Source organism: Danio rerio, chromosome 21, assembly GCF_052040795.2.
Source record: "Danio rerio strain M-AB ecotype USA chromosome 21, GRCz13ab, whole genome shotgun sequence".
NCBI lineage: Eukaryota > Metazoa > Chordata > Actinopteri > Cypriniformes > Danionidae > Danio > Danio rerio.
In genome coordinates, this window is record NC_141041.1 from 33,684,383 (window position 1) to 33,711,876 (window position 27,494).

The window sequence follows — 27,494 nt, forward strand, 5'->3', positions numbered from 1 at the left end:
TCGATAGTCTACAGAACAAAACATGGGTATACAATAACTTGTCTAATTACCCTAACCTGCCTAGTTACCCTAATTAACCTAGTTAAGCCATTAAATGTCACTTTAAGCTGTATAGAAGTGTCTTGAAGAATATCTAGTCATATTTTATTGACTGTCATCATGGCAAAGATAAAATAAATCAGTTATTAGAAATGAGTTAACAAACTATTATGTTTAGAAATGTGTTGAGAAAATCTGCTGTCCGTTAAACAGAAATTGGGGGGAAAATAAACTGCGGGCTAATAATTCTGATTTCAACTGTATATACTTTATTAACTATATAAATATATAAATATATATATATATATATATATATATATATATATATATATATATATATATATATATATATGTTTAATTGTTTATTATAATTACACAAAAGACTGAGATGACAATCCCTGTACATTTACAATCTTTCCATCCTCATTAATAATACATACATACATACATACATGAATAAAATAACTAAAATTTATAAAGTAAATAAATGATAAAAAATTAAGTAACAGCGGAGTTGAAGTTCTCAAAATATGAAACCAAAATCCTGAATATAAATATCTTGCTTTTTGACTTTCCATTTCTCTTAATGCTTCAAATATATCAAAATTTTTTATATAAACACCACAATCTTGGGGAAATTTTGAAAAATTTACATTTATGAATATCATTTTAATAATATCAACAAATTATTCATTATAGAAGATATCTTTTTTATCCTTAATTATTAAGCCTTAATTATTTCCTATGAGAAGATTAGTCTTACAGATATTTTCTGTTGAATCCAAACTTTTACTTCATTCCAAAATGTTTGTACCAAGTTACTTTGGAAAAACAAGTGTTCAATTGTTTCATTATCTAAATTATAGATATACATTCCCACCAAACCTGGTGATTTTTCAGAAGTTACACATTTGGAACACTGTATTTTAGAGATAAAAAAACGGATGTGCCAAAATTTTCTGTGCCTGAACACAAACAAGACAGAGGTTATTCCAACCAACTAAGTTAAACTAAACCTCATAACATTAACCTAGATGGCTCGGCTGTGGAGGTTCAGGCCAAACTAAAGAACTTGGGGGTAATATTTCACAAAAATCTAACATTTGACCCCCACGTGCTAGCCACAGTAAAGACTTCATTTTTTCATCTCAAAAACATTTCACGAATCCGGCCCATGCTTTCCTTTTCTGTAGCAGAAAAACTGATCAATACTTTAATTTTTCCCCCCGCTTAGACTATTGCAATGCCTTACTACTAGCTGGTGTTTCCAAAAGTAGCATCAATAAACTACAATATATTCAAAACTCAGCAGCCAGTTTTCTGACAGGGACTAAAATCAGAGAACACATTACTCCTTTGGGATCTCTCCATTGGCCTGTCAGATTTCGTATTGATTTTAAAATCCTCATGCTTACATATAAGGCCCTGCATGGTTTGACTCCACACTGTCTGTCTGAACTCTTAACTTGGTAGTCACCTTCACGTGACCTCTGTTCCTCTGACTTTGGTCTTTTAACAGTCCCCTCCACTCATCTGCACTCTATAGGTGACCGGACTTTTGCATCTCTGGCTCCGAGGCTCTGGAACATTCTTCCCCATGACACGCTGAATCTTTTACATTTTTAAATCATCCTTGAAAACTCTTTACACTTGCCTATTCATGAGGTGTGCATTTATGGTTTATGTTTCTAGATACTTGAATGCTTTATCAATGGTGAATGTTTTAGCCTGAATGATTCAATTTTACTGTTATTCTAAACTGTTTTATAAATGTGTCCTTTTGTGTGAAGCGCTTTGAGAATGTATTAGAGGCGCTATATAAGAAAAAACTATTATTAATTTTTTATTATTATTATTTTATTATTATTATTACTAAATTGGCATACATTTAAGTCATTAATATTTAATTTTAAACTGCACTTCTTTAAATTTAGGAATAACAGGATATAAAATAATTTTTCCCTAATGCCATACACATTTTTCTTATCATAATGAGACAAAATATAAGTTCTCTTAACAGGTCCTGGAAAACAACACTGTGTTAGATTTTCTCTCAAAAAAGAGCATTTTCTATCTGTAAAGTTACCATTTTCTATCTTAAGATCAATTGTTTGGAAAGTTATCGTTGAATATTTTATTTGTTCCTTCACTAAGTTTGCAAAGGTATATTCTTAGGCTAATATTTTTTATCATATCTCAAAAACTTATTTGGGGATGGACTTGTAGTGTATATTATGATGAAGACAACTCACTTGTATAGTCCACATTTTTATTTAATTCTTTAAATATTCATTCATGCAATAATTTACGCATTATCATATGTAAAATGCATAACAAAGAACAAATACTCAACCTACTCCATATCCCAGAATCCACTGCTATCTGTGCGTCACCCAGTGCGCGATTAACCGGAAGACACGTTATGGCTCATTTCTAGAAGGTAAGGAAGTGATTGTTGTTTAATCTGAAACGTGCTATTTAAATATGTATTTCAGAATTGTCGTAAATTTTAACGTACATGCAAACGAAACTTTTAAAATAATGCCAGCGTGTTGACAACGCGCAGAGCTGAGGGGGAGAAACGAGTCCTGATAACACAAGTGCTATCAGTATGTTTTGGCTGATAGTTGTTTTATGAATGCATTAACACAAGCTCCTACACTTCATAATGTTGTTGTGGTTTTTACGTTCTTGTAGAATCATTATTGTGTAACTGAAATGTTACGAAGTCTGAAGCATTACATTTATAGACACAATATGTCGAGTCAAAACCAGTTTAGCAAAGTATTTTGTAATCTTTAAGTGCATTTCGCTGTGTATGGATATCTAAACCGAAGTATGTTTTTATGATCGCTTTATAAAACATACAGAAATAATCTATAAACATAAGGCATGCAACTGCAGATAAAAACCTAATATTTCTCCCCACTCTTTTTCAACTGTTTAATTAGATTGAGAATTGCTAACAGTTTGAAGTTTTCTAACTAAAATATTGTGTTTAAACATGCAAATAAGGCATTGTTTAGTTAAATAAGTATAAAGTTGCACATTTCTAGCACCATTATCTAAACATTGGGTTATGCAGCATCAAAATTATTGTCAAATGATTTTTTTAGAGAGGATTTTGGCAAGTTACACATCACCTAATAGTTGAAAAATACTGTAACAGAAAAAAAAAGAATGTTCCCAATTATTTGTAGAATGACATATACAATCAGGCAGATTATGTACAAACATAATCCGATGTAAAAACCATTAAAATACAGATATGAATGAAATAGAGGTGTTATCTAAATGCTGCAAAAAATGGAGATTTGTGTCTCAGTAAAGAAGAAAATATTCCTTCTGCTAAACAATCTATTAAAAATATGTATTCTAATCGAAATCTTCAGAAACGAATAGTTCAAGTGTGTCTATATAACCCATTAATGCATAATTTGGAAGGATTCTTTGCATCACCTGAAATCCAAAGGGGGCCAAAAAACTCAAATTTGACATCTTTTTAAAGTGTTTCACTTTAGGTAAATTTAGTCATTCATGTTAGTAAAAAAAAAGTATGAGGTATTCAATTTCAGAAGTATTACACGCTTGCATTATCGTTCTGTAATCGTCTACCATAATCATAGGTTTGTTTGTAGGGCTGTGTGGGGAAAATATCTAATTGCAATTTCTTTTTTTTCACAGATATTGTAATTTAGATTTGATTTGCAATTTAATTTTGTAGTTAAACCTCAGCTTAATCTGTATCGAAGCATCTTATTGCAGTGAGTGTTAGTTAAAAAAAGATGCGCTACAGGTGAATTGGGTAAGCTAAATTGTCCGCAGTATATGTGTGTGAATGAGTGTGTTTTGTATGGATGTTTCTTAGTGATGTGTTGCAGCTGGAAGGGCATCCGCTGCGTAAAACATATGCTGGATAAATTGGCGGTTCATTCCGCTGTGGCGATCCCAGATTAATAAAGGGACTAAGCTGAAAAGAAAATGAATGAATGTCCTCATTACATAAATAATTGAGTAAATACACTCAATTTCTTCTGCATGAATATTTTAAACTCCTTACTGTGCATTTACACAAAAAGTGGCGAGAGCATCAAAGATCGCTTTGGCTGCCCTGGCAACAACGCTGTCTGCTTTCAGCTCTGGTGGCGTGAGCTTCAAAATTTGCTACATTGTTCTCATATTTAAAGGAGCCGTTGCAACATATCATATCATTTCAGCTACATTTCTGCATAAAACATGCTTTCTAGCGTGAAGATCAAGTTGCATGTGGTGTGGCTTTGCTCCACTTAATTATTTTATTTTATTTTTTTTAAAGAAGAAAATATTTATAACATTGATGCAAATCAGTAACACGCCAGTAACTTTTTTTTAATGTATGTCCCTGTAAGAAAACATTGCAAATAATTGGAAATCTGGTGACCGCAATAATCAAACTATTGGGAACAACTGTGGTCGGAACCAAAGTTCACAGGTCTGTGTTCTCTGGACTTCTACATTTCGATTGCTTGCCGCAGAACCGCATCATAGCTCATTACCATAAAGTTGACTTGATTTCAACTCACACCGGCGAAGATGCGCCGCGCTGCTCCCTGCCGCTTATCGCCACCGGCTCCCATTGAAAATACTTAAACGCTCTCGCTGATTTTGGTGTGAACATACAGTGACACAGTCACAAGCCCTAAAAACACATTGAAATGCAAAACTTTCACACTGTTATGGTTAAACTTTGCTGTGACTCACACATTTACATTCACTTAACATTGCAGATACTGTGATGAGGCTATTGCAGATGCAAACATTGTGGTATTCCCTATAATGTGTAAATTTCAATTGTTTAGCAAAGTTGATTGGTCACTTTCACTTCTTTGCTGTTCAGGTTGTGCTGAAATATCATCTCCAGATGGAGGAAGAGTCTGAGACGCTCTCGGCCGCCATGGCAAACACCTTGCAAGTGTCAGAAACCACTACAGACCAAGACGAAGACCATTTCTTCGACTGTGAGGACACTTTATCTGGAGAAGTCAGACACTCTGATGTTATAATGGCTCAAAACGACAGACTGGAGGCAGACGCAAGGACAGAGAAGGACTTTGGGTCTGAAACTGAGAGACTAGAAAACACTAAACCATGTTTGGATCATTCTGACAGGTCCGATGAAAACAGACGGGACTCTTTAACGTCAGACCCACATCTGGACAAAGACAACGACGAAGAGCAGGAGAAATGGGAGAACGATGAACATTCAGATGCTGAATTTAAAGAAGAGACGGTCAAAGTAGCCGAGTATGATGATGAATACCTGCGCGAGCTGGAGAAAGACCTGACAGAGGAGGACAGAGAGGTTTGCTCTGATAAAAGTTTGTGCCACATTTCAGGAAATTGCCGTTGGTTTTGATGAACGTTTCTTTCTTTAAATTGCAGAGCAGGAGAAAGGAGAGTTTAGAGCTGAAGGAAAAGGGAAATGCACAGTTTAAGAGCGGAGGTAAGGGAAGATAAACTGCTTTTCCTTTGTCCCGTTACGCCACTATAGTTCACCCAAAAATGAAAGTTCAGTCATCATTTATTCACCCTTCACTTTTTCAAAATTTGGGCTTTCTTTCTGTTGTTAAACAAAGAAGAAGGTATTTTAAAGAAAGCTGGAAACGGGTAACCATTGACTTATATATTATTTGTTTTTCCAACTATGGAAGTCAATGGTTCCCGGTTTTCAGCTTTCTTCAAAATATTTTCTTCTGTGTTTAAGCTTTTGAACCATTCAAGGGGAAGCAATTTTTATTTTATAGTGAACTGTCCCTTTAATTTGTGAATCGGCAGTAACTTCTGTTTACTTGTATTGTAAATAGATAGTGGTGAATGAAGTGCACAGATCAAGCACTTAGAGGTTAAAAAAGAACGAGGACATTAATAAAAAAAAAATTGCATTAAAGCCATTTCTAATAATTCAGATTTCTATTTCACATAAAATCGATAACGAAATGCAATTAAAGAGTTCCGATACAAAATCCTCTAAGTGCTATCTGCACTTTTCTTCTAAAATGAGCTTTTTTTTTTATCAGGCACCTGTGAGTAGGTTCAGTAATTTCACTTTTATGGCAAGGAATAACATCTTTCTATGGTCTTCAAAGTGAAATAACTCAACATAACCCAGCTTATCCTTCAGTCTTCCAGCCTGAATATTTAGAATTGTATGAAGACAGACCTAACTATATCAGTTCTTTTGGAAATCATATGAAACCCCACCTGAAGAATATGGGTGTTAATATGGAAAAGCTTTCACTTTTCACTTTATCAGATTTGAGCCATATTCCTCCTTGGTGCAATTTAAAAATAAGAATCGTATGGAACCTAACCAAACAGAAGAAGTCATTGACTCACTCAAATGAATACAAACAAGAATTCAAACAAATAACAGACAGTCTCCCTCATCATGAACCCATATATACAGATGGATCGAAAACAGACAAAGGAGTAACTGCAGCAGCAGTTTTTTAAAGATGATGTCTTTGTTACTCGGATTCCAGGAAAAAGCTCAATTTACACAGAAGCTTATGCATTAAATAAGACTTTAGAACAGTACCGTAACTTTTTAATCTGCACAGATTCCAAATCCTGTCTTCAAGCATTTAAAACTTCTAATGTAAAGAAAAGGACAACGCTAGAAAATAAGAAGTTCAACATTATCTTCTGTTGGATTCCAGGCCATATGGAACTACATGGAATTGAACTGGCAGATGAAGCAGCAAAAGAGCCTATCTTCTTAAATGTGAAAATGTTTAATTCCTTCGAAGGACTTGAAACCCACAATTAATTTGTACATAAATAAAACATGGCAAAGGGAATGGGACAACTGCATAAATAATAAATTACATGAAAAAAACCCCAACAATAAATGAAAGACACTTAGCAAAGTATACTTTTGAGACCAGGCATGATCAAACTGTCTATACAAGATGTCCAATTGGAGATTCTAGGTTGACTCATTTGTATCCACTCAATAACGAAGACCAACCTAAATGTACTTACTGCCAGGCTGCTCTTACTATCAAACATATTCTGTTGGAATGTACAAGTTTGAATACAATTAGACAAAATTTTTATAAGGAAAGTACTTTGACATTTTTAAAAAGGTACCACGAGGAAGAATCTAAATTTATTTATCAAACATAGAACAGAAAAATCGTATTTAACTTTGAATATATTTCTGTGTGAATTGTATTCATTTATATTTTATATATTTATCTAAGTAACTTTTTATTGTAATGCAAATTTGTTTTTATCATGTAATATTTTATGTATTCCCATCTTGCCATGAAATAGCCGTAAGTTGCTGTTGTGGCAATAAATAAATAATAAATAACTCAACACAAACAAAAGAGGCTAAAAATAATGCTCATTTTCGATGAAAATTTTAGACGCTACTTAGAGGTTTTTGCATCTGTTCTCCTCAAATGCTTCTTGAAAGCTGAAGCAAAGCAGCTTATTAGAAGCATTTCTGCAGGATCATGTGACACTCGAGTAATAAAATTCAGCTTTGAGTCATATTTATTTGAGAACTTCTCAAGCAATATTTATTTCAAATTCAATATTTCATATATTTTTTGATCACGAGAGTTGACCCTTGTTGAGCCAAAGATATTTACAGATAAAGATGTTTTGTGGTACTTTAAATTATAGAGTACAGTTCTAGAATCAGCATTTGATCAGACGTATTGAGTTGTTTGTTGAGTGAGTTGTATTAATTGAATTAATATTTTCGTCACAATCTTCCCTTCCACTTCCAGCAAGTAACAATGTAAGATTCAGTCTATTCTTTTAAATTGATCACATGACTTTTTATGACCTTCATAAATAGTTTTTTTTTTTAAGGTTAACCTTTTATTATGTTTGACATATCTGAAAACTGTAGTGTTTGTGTTGTTGTTTACAGAGCATGTGGAGGCTGAAGAGTCGTACTCTGCCGCTCTGAAACTCTGTCCTGTTTGCTTCACTAAAGACAGATCCATACTCTTCTCCAATCGAGCTGCTTCACGCCTGCATCAGGTTCATTCATCATCGTTTATATATATATATATATATATATATATATATATATATATATATATATATATATATATATATATATATATATACAGACTTTATGTTTCTGCTTGATTTTCTGTACTAGAGGTACAGGTGAAATATCTTGCACTATAAACATGTTTGTTTAAAGAATTGTCCTCTGAGGACACATAGTGTTTGATTGTTGTACTGCACCACTCATATATTCACCAGTAATAATATAATAAAATAGCAGTTTAATTTATTCACTTCTAGATAATAGACAACTTTTAGCATTAAAATTAATTTTTGCCTTTTTTACAGTGTTTTTTTAATATGAATAAAAGTATTGTTGAATAACTATTGTGGTTCTCTATATATATTATAAACTTATAAGAACCACAATAGTATTCAGCAATTATTTTATTTATAATAATTGATAATTTTTTTATTACAAAAAATAGTTTTATGGTTTTAGTAAATATATAAGGCCTTTATTATTTTTGTGTCAATTCAGTAGTTGTTATATATACATAATTATTTTAAGTTACTTTAGTTTAATTTTAAATGTAATTGAGAGATGTTTACATGGCAGCTAGCTGAAATAATATGCTAAATTATATCTAGTTAACATTTGTTTTATTTAAAGTAAGGAAAGTTTAGTTTTGTTGTTTTAGCTAAATGTAATTAATTGTCCTTTGTTTTGGAATCAGTTCAATGTAGTAACATTTTAACATTTAACTGCTACTTATATGACTTTTGATGATTTCATGTATTTCATTGTTCCAAATCACCTTTTATTCATTCATATTGTATGATAACTTTTTTCATAATTTTGTCTAACAGGATAAAAAAGACGGCGCTATTAGTGACTGCTCTAAAGGTGAGTTTCAATCCTGCACACATTCAAGATTCAAACTCACTCATTTTCTGTCTGTTTTTACTTTTTCTGACAGAAATCTTCATTTCTGCATCCTGTAATTTGAAACAAAGGTACTTGAGTGTATATTGTCTTGTCTTCCACAGCCATAGAACTTAATCCAAATTATGTCCGTGCCATTTTACGGAGAGCAGAACTCTACGAGAAGACAGACAAGCTGGATGAAGCTCTAGAGGACTACAAAACTGTCCTGGAGAAAGACCCGGGCATCCCTGCTGCTAGAGAAGCCTGTATGGTGAGTGTCTCTAGGTGTCTTTTTACTCCTTGTTTCTGTAAATGTTACATTAAAATTCTAAAGGTTTTAAGAGCTGATTTAAAAGTTGTTTTTAACATTTTATTCTATTTTTATGTACATATCTACCTGATAAAATATGTTGTTATTATTTTTGAAATGTATTTTAAGATTTAATTTACTTACATAATTTTTCCAGATCTTAAAATCACACTTTTAAAATCAAGCTATCTTATAAATGCACAGGTTTTCCCAGGGCTGTGTGAGTTTGTGTATATTTAAGGGCTGTTTACATGACGTTAACAGCCTAAAAAAAAGAAAAAGTTTTATAAAATTATTTAGTTGTTAGGATGTGATCATATTTGAATATCTAAAGTCTGAGGGTTAAGTACTAAGAATTAAGTACTTATCAAGGCATATTACTTAAGTTTCGATATATTTACAATACGAACAAAATGTCTTCATAGAACATTAAACTTACTTAACTGTTGTGTATTGTTCAAATTGTTGGGGATGAAAACATCCACTAAATAACACTGCTTTAAAGAGGTATCAGATAAATATTTGCACAAATATGGTAATCAACCTCAGTCCTGATCAATCTGGGAAAAAAGTGCAAAAAACAGTGAAGGCCTTTGCGCACTTACTGTACCTTGATGCATCTGAGAAAATCAAAATACGCACCTCAGCTCTCAGAACTACATGGAGTAGACAAAAAAAGTAAGTGTATTTATGCACTTGCTCCACCTGCCAGTTCTTGATTTGGTGTGGAATAAAATTGTCCTAAAAACAACAAAAATGTCATATATTTTGTGACTTCAAACTTGAAACGCATTGACGTATAAGTCACATTTTACATAACATAAAACAGACTGTATTGGCTGTAGCCCTTATATTAAAGCAAACCATTTACAACAGAAAAAACAAATGTCAGATGTCATTCAATCATAGCTTTAATACAAGGGAAATGAATTTTAAAGTTTCTGGCTTATTTGTGTGAATTTTCCTTTAGTATCTCTTTCTTTTTCACAGCGATTGCCACGGCAAATTGAAGAGCGCAACGAAAAGATGAAAGAAGAGATGATGAGTAAGACTGTGTTTTTTTTATTGTCTTTTAACATTTCCTTAATTTTTTGTTTAAAGGTAACAATGAATATGTTTTTATCCTCTGTCTTTTTATAGCTGGTAGTGCATTCAATATATTTATTTGATCAGTTTTTTGTTCTCTGGAAATTCACAATCCTGGCCCTGTTTACACCGGATATTAAGATGGGTTTTGAGTTATTACAATGGATTTTGAGTGGATGATACTAAATTCAGCTGTAAATGGGCTCTAAAACGATTTGAGCGTGTCCATTTCCAGAGGTAGTCGAAAGCTCATTTAATCACATTGCCATAACAGTGGTCGAATGTATTCAGACATTCTTTTCCTGATCAAACATATAATCTCTGTCACACGTTGTAAAAAAGAAAACAAAAAATAAGGTGTTTATTAGGGCTGTGAAAATTATCAAATAAATATAACAAATGAGCTAAATCTAATTAGTCACATTTAATCGCACATGCATATTATCTGAGAATGTTAATCTCAAAACAACATTTAAAGTAAAATTGCTGGATTGAACAGATTACAAAAAAGCAGCTTTTGCTAACATTTGTAGTCTTGCACTTATTGCACAGCGTTATGGAAAATAGGGGTTTAAAACTACACAAAATTCACATATGTTGTTTTTTACGTCACAGTTTGGTAAGTTTTAGAGAGTCCAAAGTTTCAAGTCCAAAACATGAAAAGTATTATTATTAATAATAATAACATTTGTGAATAACAACAGTTGAAATTAAAATGACTGCTTGGTTTAGCTAAAAAATAATATATATAAAACATAAACTACAGTGGTCCCTCGTTGTCCAGAGTTATGTTTTTAAAATAACCTGCAATAAGCGAAATCCGCAAAGTTTTGGGTCCAGAAGTTCCACTTTTTGTGCGATAATTAACATCTCCTGCCTTTTGGGTGCTAGCGCAGGTGCCTTTGACGGTGCAGAATGTTTCGTCATCGTTGTGGGGAGAAAACTTGCAAACGAACAGTAGCGATCAAAGATTTACAACGATTTGGCAAGCTGAATGTATTTTGTATTGTACAGGAGACACAGCATGAAGGAGATTATTGACAATGGTCTACAGCCAGTCAGGACAAAGAACACAATGCGTGAATCAAGAAGCAGAATACTGCGCTGTTGAAAAAAAAAAACAGGTCAAATTGCACCAAAAAAATCCTCCAAACTGCGAGGCCACTAAAACTGAACTGCCTAATAATGAGGGACCACTGCACAATTATAGAATAGAATTTCTCCAATACATAAAATAAATCTTAAGTAAATTAAATAAAGCATAAAAGCAAAAGTGAATTCACAATTAAATATACAAATATATTCAAATTAGGAATGGGCTGCAAGGACAGATTACTTATTTAAGGGGGAAATTGCTCAAGCAATTAAACTTTTGCTTGCATGGACAAAACTCTGCAGTCAAACATATCAGGATCAATATCAGTCTCAATTGTGTTTAGGTTGTCAGAAAATAGGCTATTTTCATCCAGCAATGTCATGTCTTCCATTTGTTTTTTTGACTATTTTGTGTTTTTTACAATTTATTGATTGGTTACAAGGTGGTTGGTTGTACACCAAACCATAGGTCCTGTACCGGAACGGTTCGATACGAATATGTGACCCATACCACCCCTAGTGGAGAACAGACTTATTTGAATTGCTGAAGCTTTTATCTCGTTATATGGTATTATCACAACATTGACATACGCTGCAAAAAAGTACAGCTAGAACAACATTGCTTTATCACATATGCATCTTCAGAGTAAACAAATGTTCCAACCAAATTAAATGATAAACATGGCTCATTAGTAAATGGATTCAAACTAACAGTGATGCATTTTGATTGCATGAATAAATCAATTGAATTCTAAATTTAAATTATTAACCATTTTGCAGATTTATGCACACTTTTGGTCTCTGCTGTATCTGCAGACCATCACTCATCTCATGGCTTTAAGATATGGTTGATCTTGTAATTGATTTATCAGAAAACAAGCATTAATCGTTTGTTAACTTTTGCATCCTGAGCTTATTACATGTTCAGAACATAAATATGTAAAACCTCACAAAAATAAGTGTAAATATGAATGTTCTACAGTTCGGCAACACTCTTATGGCTGAGAGTGCTGATATTTAGTGTGATGTTATCAGTGTTTTTAGTGCGGTATTCATTTTGAAGGTTGTCTGGAAAAATGCAACCTGTTTCATGAAGGGTTTTGCTGTTAGAAAGTTCTTGTCAGGTCCATTAATTGGTTTCTTTCAAAGAGACCTTTCAAACCAAAGAACCTTGGATTTTTTTAATGGTTGCATAAGTCATATTTGAAATCTAAAACAGTCTTTCAGACTAAAAAAGACAGAAATGACTGCAGATTTATTGTCGGGAAATAAATCAGTCCCATGAAGCATTACGAATGATAATCAAATAAAGAATGACATTGTTATCATTTTTAAAGCTTGAAACTCACAACATCTTTTAAGGCTTCTCAATTAAAAGTCCGTTTCTATTTTGCTCACATAATGCTTTCACATGGCATGGTCATCTTCCCGAAATATTACCAGCGATCCATCAGATATTTTTCCCTCTCTCTCTGTCTCATTCTCTCTCTCTGTTTAAAATTGTTGATTAAAAGCTGTCATGAAATATTTTACCTCCACACCCCATAAGATGAGACAACGCATCAGACTACAGCAGCTGGATTAGTCTAATAAGGCGCAGTACTTTTTGCAGTCAGGTCTGTTTTAGTTTGGATCATGTTTTCACCACAAACTAACTGCTCCAAGATTCATTTAAAAGCACAACGAAACCACCTCTTCAAGGAGGGTCTCGGTATGATTTTTTGGTCTGCACTTTTGCTACATTCACACCTGCCCAAACGACCGCACCAAGAGGGAAAACGAACTCTAGTGCGATTCAAGCGAACTAAATAATGCAGGTGTGAAAACACCCTAATACTCCATTAATTTCCATAAAATATATTTATTGCATTTTCATGGGATGAACAGACATTTACCTGGTTACTCATTGACCTTATGCATTTTTCTATTACTGGTTAAAGTAGTCTTTTTTTATTATTATTGTCTGGTACTTTATTAGTTTTCTCTTTTTCTCCTCAGGCAAGTTGAAGGACTTGGGCAACATGATTTTACGACCCTTTGGTCTCTCAACCTCCAACTTCCAGGTCAACCAAGACACCAACACAGGATCCTACTCCATTAATTTTGTGCAGAATCCCAATAACAACAACAGATAACAATCTGAAGTCTTTTATTCTAGTAATAAACTGCCCCTTTCAAGTATTTGTAAAACTATCTAGTCATACTCCATGTTTAAAGGTATAGTTCACTCAAAAATTCGAATTTACCCCCCTTCAAGAGTTTTTAAACCATTATGAGTTGCTTTATTGTCGAACACACACACAAACACACACAAATTAGTTTTGAATATAATATGTGCTGAAAACCTGTAACCAACTGCCATAGACAGAAAACAAATACTATGGAAGTCAATGGTTCCAGGTTTTTAGCTTTCTTCAAAATATCTCATTTTGTTTTCAACTGCAGAAACTCAAACAGTTATAGAACAAGTAAAGGGTGCGTAAATTGACAGAATTTAATTGACATTTTGAGTGAACGATCCCTTTAAACCAACTCATTCATCCATGTTAGCAGAATAAGTCGTCACAGAATAGTAACCCAAGCTGTTTTCATTGGAATAGACCAAATACATTCATCAACTCATGTCAAGTGGCTTTTGATTTTCGGCATGCCAGAGTGTTTCGTTTGCTGTGAAACTGAGCAGTGAGAATAACGGCCTTCATCTCTCCATCCAAACCTCGTGACCTGCAGTATTCAAACTTACCTGCGTTCACATTAAACCAGCTGTTATTTAACATTCCGTCTGTTGTTGTTTTTGTTTATATATAGACAACACTAATTAAAATGACAGATCACATTTAAAGTGTTGTGTCTCTTTTTGGTTTGCGTTCAGAGTTCTAAAAAGAATATACCACACAGATTAGTACAAGGCCCAAAAAAATCAGGTTTAATTTCATAAAGAGATACACATTTAATACAATAAAACAATTTTACACCCACGACCACCATCTTCATATGTATAGTCAGAGGAGCTGTCCGATTGTACTGAAACGCATCTATGTACAACAGCAAGAGTGAAAATATTCCCTTTTTACAGGCCTCGGGTTGAGTATGTGCAATGAACGGCGCCCCCTATGGCTGACAATCTGATAAAGTGCAGTGTTTCCCCAACCCTGTTTCTGGAGGCACATCAGCAGAGCATATTTTGGACGTCTCCCTTATCTGACCTATTAACATTAGGTATTGGGGACTGTTCTGATGAGTTAATTCAGGTGTGTTTGATTTGGGAGCTGATGAAAATCTGTACTGTTGGTGTGCCTTTAGGAACCGGCTTGGGAAACACTGCGATAAAGCATCGTACGATTGAGAGATCGAAAAGCTGCATTCTTATTGTAGAATTAGAAAATGATCTATAAATGTGGGAGCGCACAAAAAATGAGTCGATTAAACGGAAAGTTGAAGGAATTCGTAAAGCTGTACAGATTGCATTGATCATTTAAAACTTCAAGCTCTCTTCAAGAACAGTCTAGACTGCTTTAAGGCTCAGAATTTCTCAATATAAAGGAGCACAGATGTTAGGGAAACAAAAAAGCACAATAAGACCCAATCCTTTGTACTGTGAAGCGTAGCACATGCAATGTTTATTGCATTTTTACATTATATATATTTATTTTACTTTATAACTTATCTCTTTAAATTCAAACATCAAAAAAAACAAACTGCGTATTAATGTGTGCTGGAGCCGCAATGCCCGCAACTCCAAGTATTTGCAAATGTCTTTTCTCATGGTTTAAACAAAAGCCTGTGTGGAGGAAAACAAAAAGTTCTGGATTGAAAAATTAGCTTCAGCGCGAGTGAACGGAAAAAGGTGGAGAGTCTGTCATTCACTGTTATAAATATAGAATTCTTTTCTTAAATAAAAATAATTTCTCAGTTACACCTGCTTGTCCAAATGAGGGCGGCTCCTCCAATCCTACTGGCTCATGACCAATGGCAGTGCTTACGGAAACAGACCAATCAGCAGCCCTTCAGAGTTGCAGCACTGGAGGAGAAAAAAAGACAACAGAAGGTCAGGGTGTTTTTCCTTCCTGATTCAGGATTATTCAATTATCTAATAAAAAAAAAACATGTTGACATGGAGTAAAGGTTGAAGTTAAACTACTGTCATCTTTCTAGCTCGGTTTTAGAAATCACGTTTTAAACCTAGAGAGTGAGCCCAAGGACCAAATTTATATTATACAAAAAAATGTTTTAGGCCAGTCAAAATGCATTCGATAATATTTAGATACTGAGCACTTAAAGTGACAGACCACATAAGAAAACTGCAGTGTTTGCTAATAATCTTAGTGCACTGATATTGACACTATTACAGATATCATCCTAGTCAATTCTGGCAGAAATGAGTGCTTCTTGACTAAACAGACAATTTAAGGCCCCTTAACAGCAAGAAAATAACTATTATGTTAACAATATAGGGCGTCCTGGTGGTGCAATGGGTAGCATGATCGCCTCAAAGCAAGAAGGTCGCTGATTCGAGCCTCCGCTGGGTCAGTTGGCATTTCTGTGTGGAGTTTGCATGTTCTTCCTGTGTTGGTGTGGGTTTCCCCACAGTCCAAAGACATGCGCTATAGGTGAATTGGGTAAGCTAAAATTGGCCGTAGTGTATGGGTGTTTCCCAGTGTTGAGTTGCAGCTGAAAGGGCATCCGCTGCATAAAACATATGCTGGATAAGTTGGCGGCTCATTCAGCTGTGGTAACCCCTGATTAATAAAGGGTCTAAGTTAAAAAGAAAATGAATGAGTGATTACAATATAATTATAAAATACTTCATTAATTTTCCTTCGGCCACAGCAGAATGAACCACCAACTACGCAGCAGATTCCCTTCTAGCCACAAGTACTGGGAAACAAGCACACACACACGTCAAATTTTGGTTACCCAGTTCACCTATATTGTATGTTTTGGACTATGGAAACCCATGTGAACATGGGGAGAACATGCAAACTCAACTGGCCCAGCCGGTATTTGAACCAGTGTCCTTCCTGTGAGGCAACAGCGCTAACCACTCAGCCACCGTTGCATCTATAAAATATTTGCTGAATGTCATAGAATAGCAGGGCCGACGTCACAACTATAACAATAATGGCCCAGATCTAATATATTGCTGAAATCACCTTCCATACATTTTTTGGGCTTCTGATAAATACATGGTCAATTTTGCGATTAAAAAGCTTGGAAATTTCATGATAAACTGCAGTGTTTATAATAATGTTGAGCTCTGGTGTGGATGCTAATATCATTATCTTTTTCTTTTGTGTAAACATGCATAAATATACACAGGAACAGACCACAACAGATCAAAACAGCAGTGTGGATGGTCAAATTTGAACTATTTGGTGTGAACAATCCTTAAAGCTGAATATTAAACTTTCTTTGATTATCTAGTAATTATACCAACTCCCTCTTCTAATTCTGGAAGTACAGAACATATGATTAACTGAAACATATAAAGAGAAATATCTAAAGAGTGAACACTGCTAATGAATTTGTGTGTGGATCATATTGATGCATCTTGCATGAAATATTTGTTCCAAATTAAGGTCACGCCACGTCAAAGCTTCATGAAAGTGATAAGCTGTTTTTCCATTGCGATGTCAGATATTATTATGCCAAAACCACGTAGACACTGACAGCATGACGGAAAACTCGCACAGCAGAGATCCGCTCCCAAATGTCAAATCTCTATTTAATGTGTAGCTTAATAATTCACTATATGTTGTGCCCTACTGTTTTCTCATCTGTTTGCAGGTATGAAAATCTGTCTTTATCATGAATTTGCTTAACAGTGAAATGAAATAATTGAGCTGTCGAGTTTTCATTTGAGGAGGGGGGAAAATAACATGGAAAAACAGCTTTTTCCCCATTACAGGGTTGTGCTATACCTGAGACATTTGAGGTGAGAGGTGGTATTAGAAGATAAAATACGACAATAATGACGACTAGATCAAATTCTTGAAGTTCACAGTTTATTTATATACTCTTAAAACATCAGAAAACATGTACACAATATCTTCAACTGTTACTTTTTTTCAATGGTTTTACAGCATTCTCTGACCTGCAAACAGATAGAAATAATAAAAGGTAAAGTAGGATGCTGAAATGAAAGCCAACCACCAAAATAAATAGCGTTTTTACTCCTTTACACAAACCTCCATCGGTCAGTCAGTCAGTCAGTGTGGTCTACCAAGCATCGTTTTTTTTTTGTTTTTTTTATTTCCTCAAGTCATCGACCTCTACCTGCTAAATCATAATTGGAAAGACCAAGATATCTTACAGTAATATCCCTTCTCAGATGTGTAAATATAACCGGACAGTATACAATGCTAATGGGTATGCAATGCAAGAACATTACCATGATTACAGACAAGAAAAAAAACAACAGATAATGCTCATCCACACAAATAAAATCGTAGGTTCTCAGCGCTGAAAGAAAATCCAGGCTGTTTATCTTCCAATCAAATCAGGCCGAGCACATTTTTGAAGACTTTACATAAAAACGTGTACTCCAGACCTTCAGCCATTATGCTAATCGTGAAATGACAGCAAATAAAGTTCAGGCACAACAAATGAAAATTAACACAATTAATGCCTAGCAAAACATTTCAGATGCGAGACAATGAATACTGGAATCAGAACATATCATTGAACAACTAAACCAGCCAGAATTATGGCAAACATATTCACACATGAGAACTTCTGCCTTGAGCTCCAGCGGGACGCCACAGTCAACTAGTGTTTTCATTAATGTTAAAAGGGTTTGCATTGCACTGCAGAGCTACATCAAAATTTATGGTTTGCTTCTTGATATGCCTAAATATGAATCCTCATTACATACGCACTCCTAGATCCTAGCAAAAATGAAGCCGAGGCGGCCGGTGGGTTGGCTGAGCAACAGGTAAATCTTTGCCATAATCAGACATACAGTCGAAGACATAAACATGACAAGGGGTAGGAGGGAGCAGAACAAGTGGAGGAAAAGAACAAGCAAGTAGATTTGGGACGAATGAGCTTGGGAAGCAGATGTTGCAGCTGCGAGGGGTGTGGGGAAGAGGACGCACAGATAGGCTGGCAGGTTTCTCCGTGTCTGAGGTGGTACTGTCTGCATTTACAGAGTCGCTGTGCTCTTCTCACAGTGGCACTTGAGGTGACTTCGGCTTACAGGCACCTCCCCCCTTAACAGCAGCTCGACCGGCTGCGAAACCACGGCTGGCCAACAGCCACGCCCAGATCAACAGCCGTCTGCTCAGATCAACGCACTGGGATTAGTTGTCTCTGAACATCTGAGAAAGATCAGCACCAATTAGGTCCCTTTTTAAACTACCTGAGCGAGGCACTCTACCCAAAAGGGTCAACTTTTACAGTTACAGAACTTCCATAATGAAAGAAATCAATTCAAGGATGACCTAAGTGAAATCCAAGACTTTAGTTCACATAATCTTTGAGACTTGAAGGTCTAAAAACACTGTAGTGATAGAGTATGCAGCAGGAACGGTCTGAATCTGAACCTATAATACTTTCTCTGATCTGAAAGGAAGCACTAACTGTGCTAGGTTAGAGATCCAAAAAAAGCATCAGTCTATTTGTTAGGGCCACCGATTACAGTAATAAATTAAGAATGGATTCATCCAGACATACTTAACTCTTCTGGCAAAAGCTGTTCAGCATCAGTAATTATCCCACTCTGAGAGCATCTGCTTTTCATGTTTACAGAGACCTTCAACAGCAAACACTGACAAGAAGAAACTTACATATTTGTGGCTGCTCAATAACCCATAAAACCTTTTTTTCCAAGACATCTGCTTTCAGTATAATAAATGTATGATGATGATGTCATGATTAAAAAAACTTTTAGCAAGGGGCGAACTATGATATTTGACATAAAAGCCATTTCCTTTAAAATTATTCAATTCATTCGCCTTCTCTTGCCTTCTCAACAAAAATAAATTAGTCCTGGTTGCCTGGCAGACATTTTCTGGGTTTCACTCTGGAAGCTGACTGGGTACAGCAAAGTTTGAGAGGTGTCAGAGGAGGTACAGGGCCAACTCGGTTGCCTGTTGTGCCTACCTTAGCAAGGCATTACCACCTCACGTCTCAAACTGAGTTAACAAGGCTCGGACCTCAGGAGTGAGCTGCTTGGCAGCCTTTGCAGCCTCGGTGATGGCTTTACGATACAAGCCCTTTCTCTTCTTGTCAAAGCGAGACTGGAAGTTTTCTAGAAATGGGGCAAGTTGAGTAATGGCTAGGAAGGAAGTGGTGGGCGACCCAAACCAAGAGACTCGGGCCTCCTGCCTGACTAAAAGCCCATTATCTTTGCGACTCACTGTGATGGCTAGGATGCGGGCGGGCCACCAGGGGAAGCCAAGGATTTTGGCCCAAACAATATCCCCTACACATATTGTCCTGCCATCTAGGGCAACGCATTTTGTAACGTTTTTTGAAAAAACAGCAGCTTTGAGAGATTTACTGCGCTTTTTGTCATCCTGTGGAGCAGAGGGAGAGGCAGAGGCAAAAGCGGAGGATGTGCCAGGGGCAGGGGCCGATCGCAAATCACCAGGAGGGGGAAAGTCGAATGTTTCAGTCGAGCTACACTCAGAGTTTGATGACTTTAAGTCATCTGCACTATCAATGCTGCACATGGAGGTACTAGAGGAGTCAGGCTGGCTGGGGTTAATGGTCATGTAGACCACTAGGTTACCGGCCTTGCTCCCACGTGTCTCCCGCTTTTCCTCCCGCCCCTCCTGTTCCTCTGGCTCAGCCTGGGGTTCCCTGTATTCCGTGGCTGGGGGGGGATCGGGTTGGGCCTGGCTGAGCAGAGACTCGATTGCTTTGCCTGGCCTCTGGGGCTCTACAGCTGTGGCGACTTGGCTTGCAGAGCAGGAGGAGGAGGAGGAGCGCGTGGAGGTGCAGCGGGGCAAAGCTGGTTTAGGCAACGGTAAACGGCCCCCTCCCGGCACTTTCTCCAAGCAAGGCGGCTTACATGTGGAAGAATCGTTCTCTTCATTACGGTACCTTTGGGGCTTGATGCGCATCCTAGGGGGCAGAGGGTTGGAACCTGGACCTCCTCCACTGATCTGCTGCAGTCGCCGAGTAAAGTGGACCTTCTGGTGGGCTTCCTGAAAAGCAGCAGCCCTGGTTATGGCCTTAGCGTTCCCACTACTTCCCGTGTCTGTCTCTTTCTGTCTTCTCTGAGCTTTGGCCATCTTCAGCACTTCTCGCGCTTTAGAGTGGTCAACGTTTTTGCTCTGAAGCACTTTTTTGGCATTGAGCTGCACTCGAGAGTTGGCAGAAGATGTTGTAGTGGACACCCCCTTTACCATTTTATTCCCTGCAGCTGCACCTTTGACCTGACTATGGGCCAGAGTAGAGCCGGTGGATGATGACACACGTACAGCCGAACCTTGCCGTTTGGGCCCATCAGAACCACGGCCCTTTTCTTCAGAGCGTGGATCACTACGAGGTCGCTTACTAGCAGCTGCCGTTGTGTTGTCATTACGCCGTCTTTTGGCATCATCACTCCGACAGTCTGAAATGGGCCCTCTGCGTGTCTCACGTTTGTCCCCTTGCACCACAGCCCCTTTACATTTATCACACAAAACTTGTCTTGGTCGGAGCTTGATGGCATTCATTATAGAAGTGGGCTCCTCTCGATACAGCCTACGCTTGGGCCGTTTAATTTTGCGCGGTAGAGGCTGAGGTAACGACTGGTTGTAGGTGTCCCTGATGAACAGTGGAGGTGGATAAGGGGCTCCCTCCTGAAACAAAGGAGGTGGTTTTGAGGTCCATGGGTTAGGTTGAGGGTTAGGACAGGGTTGGGGTGCTGAAGGAGTCTCAGCGGAGTTCTTTAGAGGGGCATCCGAAGCATCCACAGGGTCCTTAATTGGGGCATTACTAGATCCTTGAGCATCACCTTTATCTGTCTCTGACTGGAATGCCTCCATCTTTAGCTGCATAGATTCTGGCTTGTCCTTATACTCTCTTTTGGGGAACATGGTTATAGGAATCCCATAAGGTCCGAACCTGAGATACAGAGAAAAAAAAAGACAAAAACACTTAGGTTACCCTGAACAACAAAGTGAGGTTTATATTTGTACATTATCACCTAAAATGTAAACTACTTGTGAACTGATTGCCGAAAATGCATCTTAATACCAGGACTAACAGGACAACAGATTAATTTTATGATGCCCTTTTAAATCTTCCAAATTTTTCAAATATTTTCAAAATGATTTAACATCTGTCTGTATGTATTGATGTAAAATGTTTCAATGAATGTGACGACACTGTAGTGCAGAAAAAGAGAGTACTCTCTATGATCTGTTAAATGTCAGGAATATTCAATGTATTTGACTTGCAACAGTGCTTTGAAACTGAGTGATCTGTCAATCCTGAGATATGACTTTCTTTTATAAACTGGCAATGATCTAACTTTGAAAAATAGAAATGAACACAGACCTTATAGCAGAAAAATAAACCCTAAAAAGAAACTGGACTACATGACAACACTGACTGCATTCCAGTTCAATCAATGGTCAATGTAGTGCTGCTTTTACACCACACAGGAACAGTGGGACCTTCAGCAGAAAATTATTCCACACCCAAGACATTAGTTGCTTTTAAACAATTATAGAGTGAACATCCATCTACCCATCCTTCACCATGGCCACTGCTTTAAAACAGGACCAATTACAAGTACACCATTAAAGACTAAATGGAAATTGAAGTGAGAAAGAGATTTAACCCACACTCTCACAGATGGCCATGCTTGCAGGAAGCCAGAATATCAGCTGAGCTAGTGACACTTTCGCAATTAAGAGCATCTTTTTGCTTCTGTTTGAGAGTCAGAACTGCAACATGCTTCATCATCATGTTAAACACAGAGAATACCAATTCTGAGGGCTTTAAAAGAATACTTAGCCTTAATATGTGTTAAAGCTTCTATGTAGCAGCATCTGTAACATGCTGTGAAATACAGAACGTGACTTTTATCTCATCTCACAGTGTGCACTGAGGAAAATAAGCACAACGGCAGTCATAGGCTTTTTAATCCTGAATATTCTTTATATTTATATATCCTGAATATTGTTTTTTATATAGATTTCATAAACAGAGGATCACAAAACTCTTTGTGAGGAAACAGAATGGTTTGAAAGTTAAGAATTTATGCTGAATGATATTCACAACCAGGTTTTGTTACTAAATCAAGCTCTAAGACAAAGATGCTCAAAGCAGGGCCTGTGGGTCCAAGTTGGCCCATGGTAGCCTTTGGTTTGACCCGCCATCCCATCTGAAAAGAGAAGGAGAATGATGGGGAGTTGGTTGGGAAGAATGCCTTTGACAGAAACCATCATTTCGAATTTAATGTAAACTTTAGTTTTTTTGTTTTATTAAGGAGCTACAAAAAGCCAACTAAAACTAAATGTTTCAATTAAATGTTGTAAATGAATCAGACATTCAAAACGTAAACACTGTCAGTTGACAGATGCACAAGACATCGGCGAGCAAATCAAGGCAAAGGCAAGAGCAGCTCGACTAGTGTAATCAGCATTGAACTCCATTGTGTTATAAACAAGATTGTTTATGTTTTTACTGTAATATGTTCACCAAAAAAAAAAAAATTCTAACAATGATACGGCATCATTCATTAATATGTGTTTAAGCAACATTTCTAGTTATATTTAAATGTTAGCAAATAAATTAGGAAATTACCCACGGCAAATTTAATGTCATAAGGTTTGGTACATTTAGCTTTGGCTCGTAGCCCAAGTTTGGTTTTTGGCCCTTTATAAGAAAATGTTTGGGAACCCCTGCTCTAGGATTGACTAAAATAACACTATAGTCTGAAACACTGCAATTCCTGAGTGAAGCTCAGACAGCTTGTATCCAATGATTTTAGCATCTCCAAGTGGCTCAGTTGGCAGTGAACATGATTTTAATCCACATACAAATGCAATAGGGGCTATGGTTGGGCGATATGACAGACATTTCAATACAAGTCATCTCATTATTCTGATAACAACATATCAATAAGATCTTGACAATAGTGATAAAACTATTTTCTTTTTTTCTTTTTTACAGTATTTTATTTTAAAGTATGTTCAAAAAAGTAGTTTTTTTCTCACTTTATATATTTATTGAAAACAAAATTCAATTTGATTGGGCTACTAAAATACTACTTTTAAAATACTATCATAAATAACTTTCACTTAGTGATATGTCAAAACAAGTCATTTATTTATCTTTATACTTGCATGTAATCTGACCATTAACCATGTATTAAAGAGAGCTGTAAACCTGCATTGTTTTAATTATTCAAAAGCAATGTCAAGCTTACTTTAACCAGTCTAATCTGAAGTTTTAGTTTGTCAAACTTTGAAAACATTCTCTCAAAATAATTTCCAGCTGGTGAAATGTTTGTTTCTGAACAATGTTGCTGCACAGGTTCTTCAGGACACATTTCCTACAAAGCATCATCACAAGAATGTTTCATGTTCACTTCTCTCAAGGCATGAACTGAACAGGGAGACTGAAGATCCACCGCAGCCCGCATGGATGGCACTGTAAATTGGCTTCAGCTATGATTCATGCCAGACACCGAAAGAAAAATGTGTGAATGAGGGTGCTGAAACAGACAAACTGTGGGAGCAATTTGTAGGGTGTTAATCACCAGTATAACACTGTTTCCCCTCCTGGTTAGCTTATATTGAGCATTTATACCTAGTTACATGTCAGTATTTGGGTATCTGACTCCAAAATTCAAGATGTTTCATGCTGTGATCAATTTTGATGCTGTTTTAGGATTATTTTTGACCAATGTATTGTTATGACATGGAATAAGTTGTAAAATTTATTTGTCAGCATGGTTTAAAAAAAAAAGACACCAACAAAAATGTCAAGCTAATAATTGATATAGCTACAAGGCTATTATTAACAGGGTCTCTAAACAGGTTTTATGAAGGCATATTGAAGAACATTTTATAGAACAGTTTGAGAACACATGAGCAAATAACATCAATGTTGTCTAAATACAGAATTGTGGAGAAAGGACAATGAGTTGTTGAACTTAAGGATTGAATAACTACAGTCAGACTATTACACGTGGAATTATGAGTAAAATAATTGGACAAGCCCAGACTCAAAAAAAAAAATGTCTGCAGAATTGTTGCAAACAGATTATGTGTTGAATTTAAACAAACTAATTAAATTTAGGAATGTTCAACTTAATTTTTTGTTTAAATTCAGCCCAAATAAATTAGTAAATGTATTCGTTAAATCAAGGAATCATCTTTGAATCATTTTTTCAGCGTAGTTATCGGTGAAATGGATCAAAACAGGAATATCTGCCAACTTAATTCAAACAATTTTTACAGCATTGACATTTGTTCTACCTTTAAATAAAAACCAGGTTAGGAAATGTCTTATGTTTAGATCATGTAAAGGCCTTAAACAGTGTAAGACCAAAGTCTTCAGAACTTACTCAAAGCTGGCATTTAGATCCATAATCATTTACAAAAACATTAACAGACTCCTTTTAAGGATAACAATTCAAACCCAAAATACTAATTATTGACATTTTAAACCTTTTTTAATGTCAGAATTAGCCTTCAAACCTTCAGCTTTCATCCTTTATCAACAAGATTTTAATCTTGTAAGACATATTATTTAGTTTGCCATTCCTTTATATATTTTAAAGAGTGCAGTTAATTTTTTTCCCTAAGCCTGTCTAGGGTAAGTTTTGTGTATTTGGGTTTGAATTATTGTAATATCTTGAAAAAAAAACTCAAAGACATGTTATAGAAAAAAAGTGCAATGTACAATGCCCATGCCGTTTCCTTTTATATAAAATACATGCTATGCTGAACATTATTTGACCTATATTTTGACAGAACTACAGCAGAGTTTGATTAATATTATCCTGCACATCTCCCTGAATGTAAATACAATTTTTGACATCAAAACATAAGGAAACATTTAATTAAAAACAATAAGTTTGAACTCAACACTGCAAAATATACTGGCAAACCAAAACAATTGCTACACTAAATTGTTGCAGAACCCAACTTTGGGAAGTACCCGGGATGTACAATAGGAAGTACTCGGGATGTACAAGGGGACACAGCATCTTTTCTCTTGCTTAAACACAGTGTTTACCTTCTCGAGAGGTCCATGAGCACCCCGGAGAAGATCTTCTCGCCTAATCGGAACGACACCACTAGCGCGTCGTCGATGATGTGGTCCAGCGTCACTCGGACCTCCGAACCCAGCACCAGACGCTCATCTCCCTCGGGCTCCGCTACACACAGAACCGGGGCTTTGGTGTCCGTGTCTGGTTCGCTGAGCTCCGTCTTGAAGCTCTGCTGATGGAGAGGATGTGAGCTCATCTCCACCGATGAGATGAGTGACCGGTCCACCGCCGCTGCGAGTTCGGGAGAGTCCTTGCTGGAAACTGTGGAGAAGTCACTAATGCAGCTCTGACCCACCGACTCCCCCAGCGAGGTCTCCTCCGCGGTGGACAAGGAATCCAGGGGATCGGACGGGTGCGGGATGTCATGGAAAGCATCCTCGTGAGCTTTGAGTTCCGACCCGGCCGGAGCATCATTCGCGGGCTCGGGCTCCGGGTCCTGCTGCGTAAAGCCGATCAGTTCACATTCCAGATCGGCGGGATGGCTCGACAGCGGGTCGTATTCGACAGCCGGAGACAGTCCGGTTTCAGGCTCCGAAGGGACCTGAGAGGGGAGGGAATGCAAGAAGACCACAGAGGGCTGCGAGTCGGAGATGGGGAGCAGTTGGCAGGGGCTTGAGTCGAAAGGACTGACCTCGTTAGCTGCCTCCACCTTCGGCGAGAAGGCTTCCCCGTAGTCGGAAACGTCCGTACATCTGTAGTCTATGAGCACGGGCTGCTCGACGGTGTCCAGGCGGCCCCAAGAGCCCCCCGACTCGGAGCGTTCGCCGTCCGCATGGGCAGCGAGGGCTTTTCCCGCGGCTTGAAGGTCCGGCCTTCTGATTTCCATTTGGACCTGGCTGCATTCCTGAACTGCATCCACATCCTCGGGTTGGTGACAAAGCTCCATTTCCGGGACGGAGCGGGCCTCTAGCTCGACCACATGTTCACCTGGCTCGGGCTCGTATTCCACCCCGTCCCCCGCTGTTGTTGATGCCGCAGCAGCTCCTGGCTCCGCAGCCACGGCCGCCATTTTCTTTCCGCTCTGCAACTACTACTTGGCCCTCTCCTCCTGATAAGATTAGGACCCGCCTACTCACAACTACCGACACTTGCAATTGGCTCCCTCATCGTGCGCTTGTTGGCAATTGGCTCAGTTCTGTGTCGATCATAGGAAATCCCTGGAAACACTTTTGCGATTGGCTTCTATTATGTCAATATACTTTATCATAAGGATGCAACTTTGGCGCCACCAGGGGCGATGTTGAGTTGTATATTTACCTCATTGTTTCTTGGTTTGATTATTTCTTAGTGTTGTCAATTACTGTTTACAAACGGAGAGCTAAATCTATTAAAATGATAGTTTATCCAACAATTTACGTTTCCCTGCTAATTTAGGCTAGACTCAGGACATTATGTATGTAGCCTAAATACCTTTTGCTTCAGTATAAAAAATAAATAAAGAGAATTCACAATGCAGGAGAATGACTCAAAACCATATTACAGAGCAAAACTGAAATGAATTTTGTGGAAAAAAGAAAAATGTGCTCAGGACTGCTTACAAAGGCTGTGGATTAATGAATAATGTTGCAAATAAGGGCAACACTGTGGCACAGTATAGCGCTGTCGCCTTGGAGCAAGAAGGTCACTGGTTTGATCCTCAGCTAGGTCAGTTGACATTTCTGTGTGGAGTTTGCATGTTCTTGTGTGTTTCCTCTGGGTGCTCCTGTTTCCCTCACAAGTCCAAAGAGATGTGCTATAGGTGAATTGGGAAAGCTAAATTGGCTCTGTATGTATGTTGGGTTAAAGCTGGAAGGGCATCCGCT

General features: G+C 37.1%; 3 protein-coding genes across 6 annotated transcripts in view; 1 reads left to right on the forward strand and 2 right to left on the reverse strand.

The window, feature by feature from the left end:
- timd4 (T cell immunoglobulin and mucin domain containing 4) overlaps window positions 1–27,494 on the reverse strand; it is a 1,098,921-nt gene that overhangs the window by 650,375 nt on the left and 421,052 nt on the right. The window lies entirely within an intron of this gene.
- Window positions 2,444–14,307, forward strand: ttc1 (tetratricopeptide repeat domain 1). Of its 2 annotated transcripts, none has more exon segments than NM_001007382.2 (8): window positions 2,444–2,479; window positions 4,916–5,380; window positions 5,461–5,521; window positions 7,967–8,079; window positions 8,923–8,959; window positions 9,103–9,251; window positions 10,281–10,335; window positions 13,470–14,245. In NM_001007382.2, coding segments are annotated over 7 exon segments (993 nt in total). In that variant the 5' UTR covers window positions 2,444–2,479; window positions 4,916–4,939; the 3' UTR covers window positions 13,607–14,245.
- On the reverse strand, window positions 14,375–26,717 carry pwwp2a (PWWP domain containing 2A). 3 transcript variants are annotated; one of them, XM_087301418.1, is made up of 3 exons: window positions 25,659–26,717; window positions 20,520–21,527; window positions 14,375–15,492 (listed from the first exon to the last, which is right to left on the reverse strand). In XM_087301418.1, the coding sequence occupies exons 1-3, from the start codon at window positions 26,699–26,701 to the stop codon at window positions 15,468–15,470; spliced, it is 2,076 nt and encodes a 691-aa protein (XP_087157544.1). In that variant the 5' UTR covers window positions 26,702–26,717; the 3' UTR covers window positions 14,375–15,467. The 3 variants fall into 3 exon arrangements, with proteins under 3 accessions (XP_087157544.1, XP_087157543.1, XP_087157542.1); XM_087301417.1 differs by lacking the exon at window positions 14,375–15,492 and adding an exon at window positions 17,463–17,565; XM_087301416.1 differs by lacking the exon at window positions 14,375–15,492 and having other exon boundaries at window positions 19,341–21,527.

What these genes read in the sequence shown, in the direction of transcription:
- ttc1 (XM_087299602.1), top strand. Translation starts at nt 4,940, where the DNA reads ATGGAGGAAGAGTCTGAGACGCTCTCGGCCGCCATGGCAAACACCTTG. An exon ending in CTGCTTCACGCCTGCATCAG is followed by an intron (nt 8,080 to 8,922) that starts GTTCATTCATCA and finishes TTTGTCTAACAG; the next exon opens with GATAAAAAAGACGGCGCTAT. An exon ending in TATTAGTGACTGCTCTAAAG is followed by an intron (nt 8,960 to 9,102) that starts GTGAGTTTCAAT and finishes TGTCTTCCACAG; the next exon opens with CCATAGAACTTAATCCAAAT.
- pwwp2a (XM_087301416.1), bottom strand. Translation starts at nt 26,701, where the DNA reads ATGGCGGCCGTGGCTGCGGAGCCAGGAGCTGCTGCGGCATCAACAACA. An exon ending in CTCATGGACCTCTCGAGAAG is followed by an intron (nt 21,528 to 25,658) that starts GTAAACACTGTG and finishes TCTGTATCTCAG; the next exon opens with GTTCGGACCTTATGGGATTC.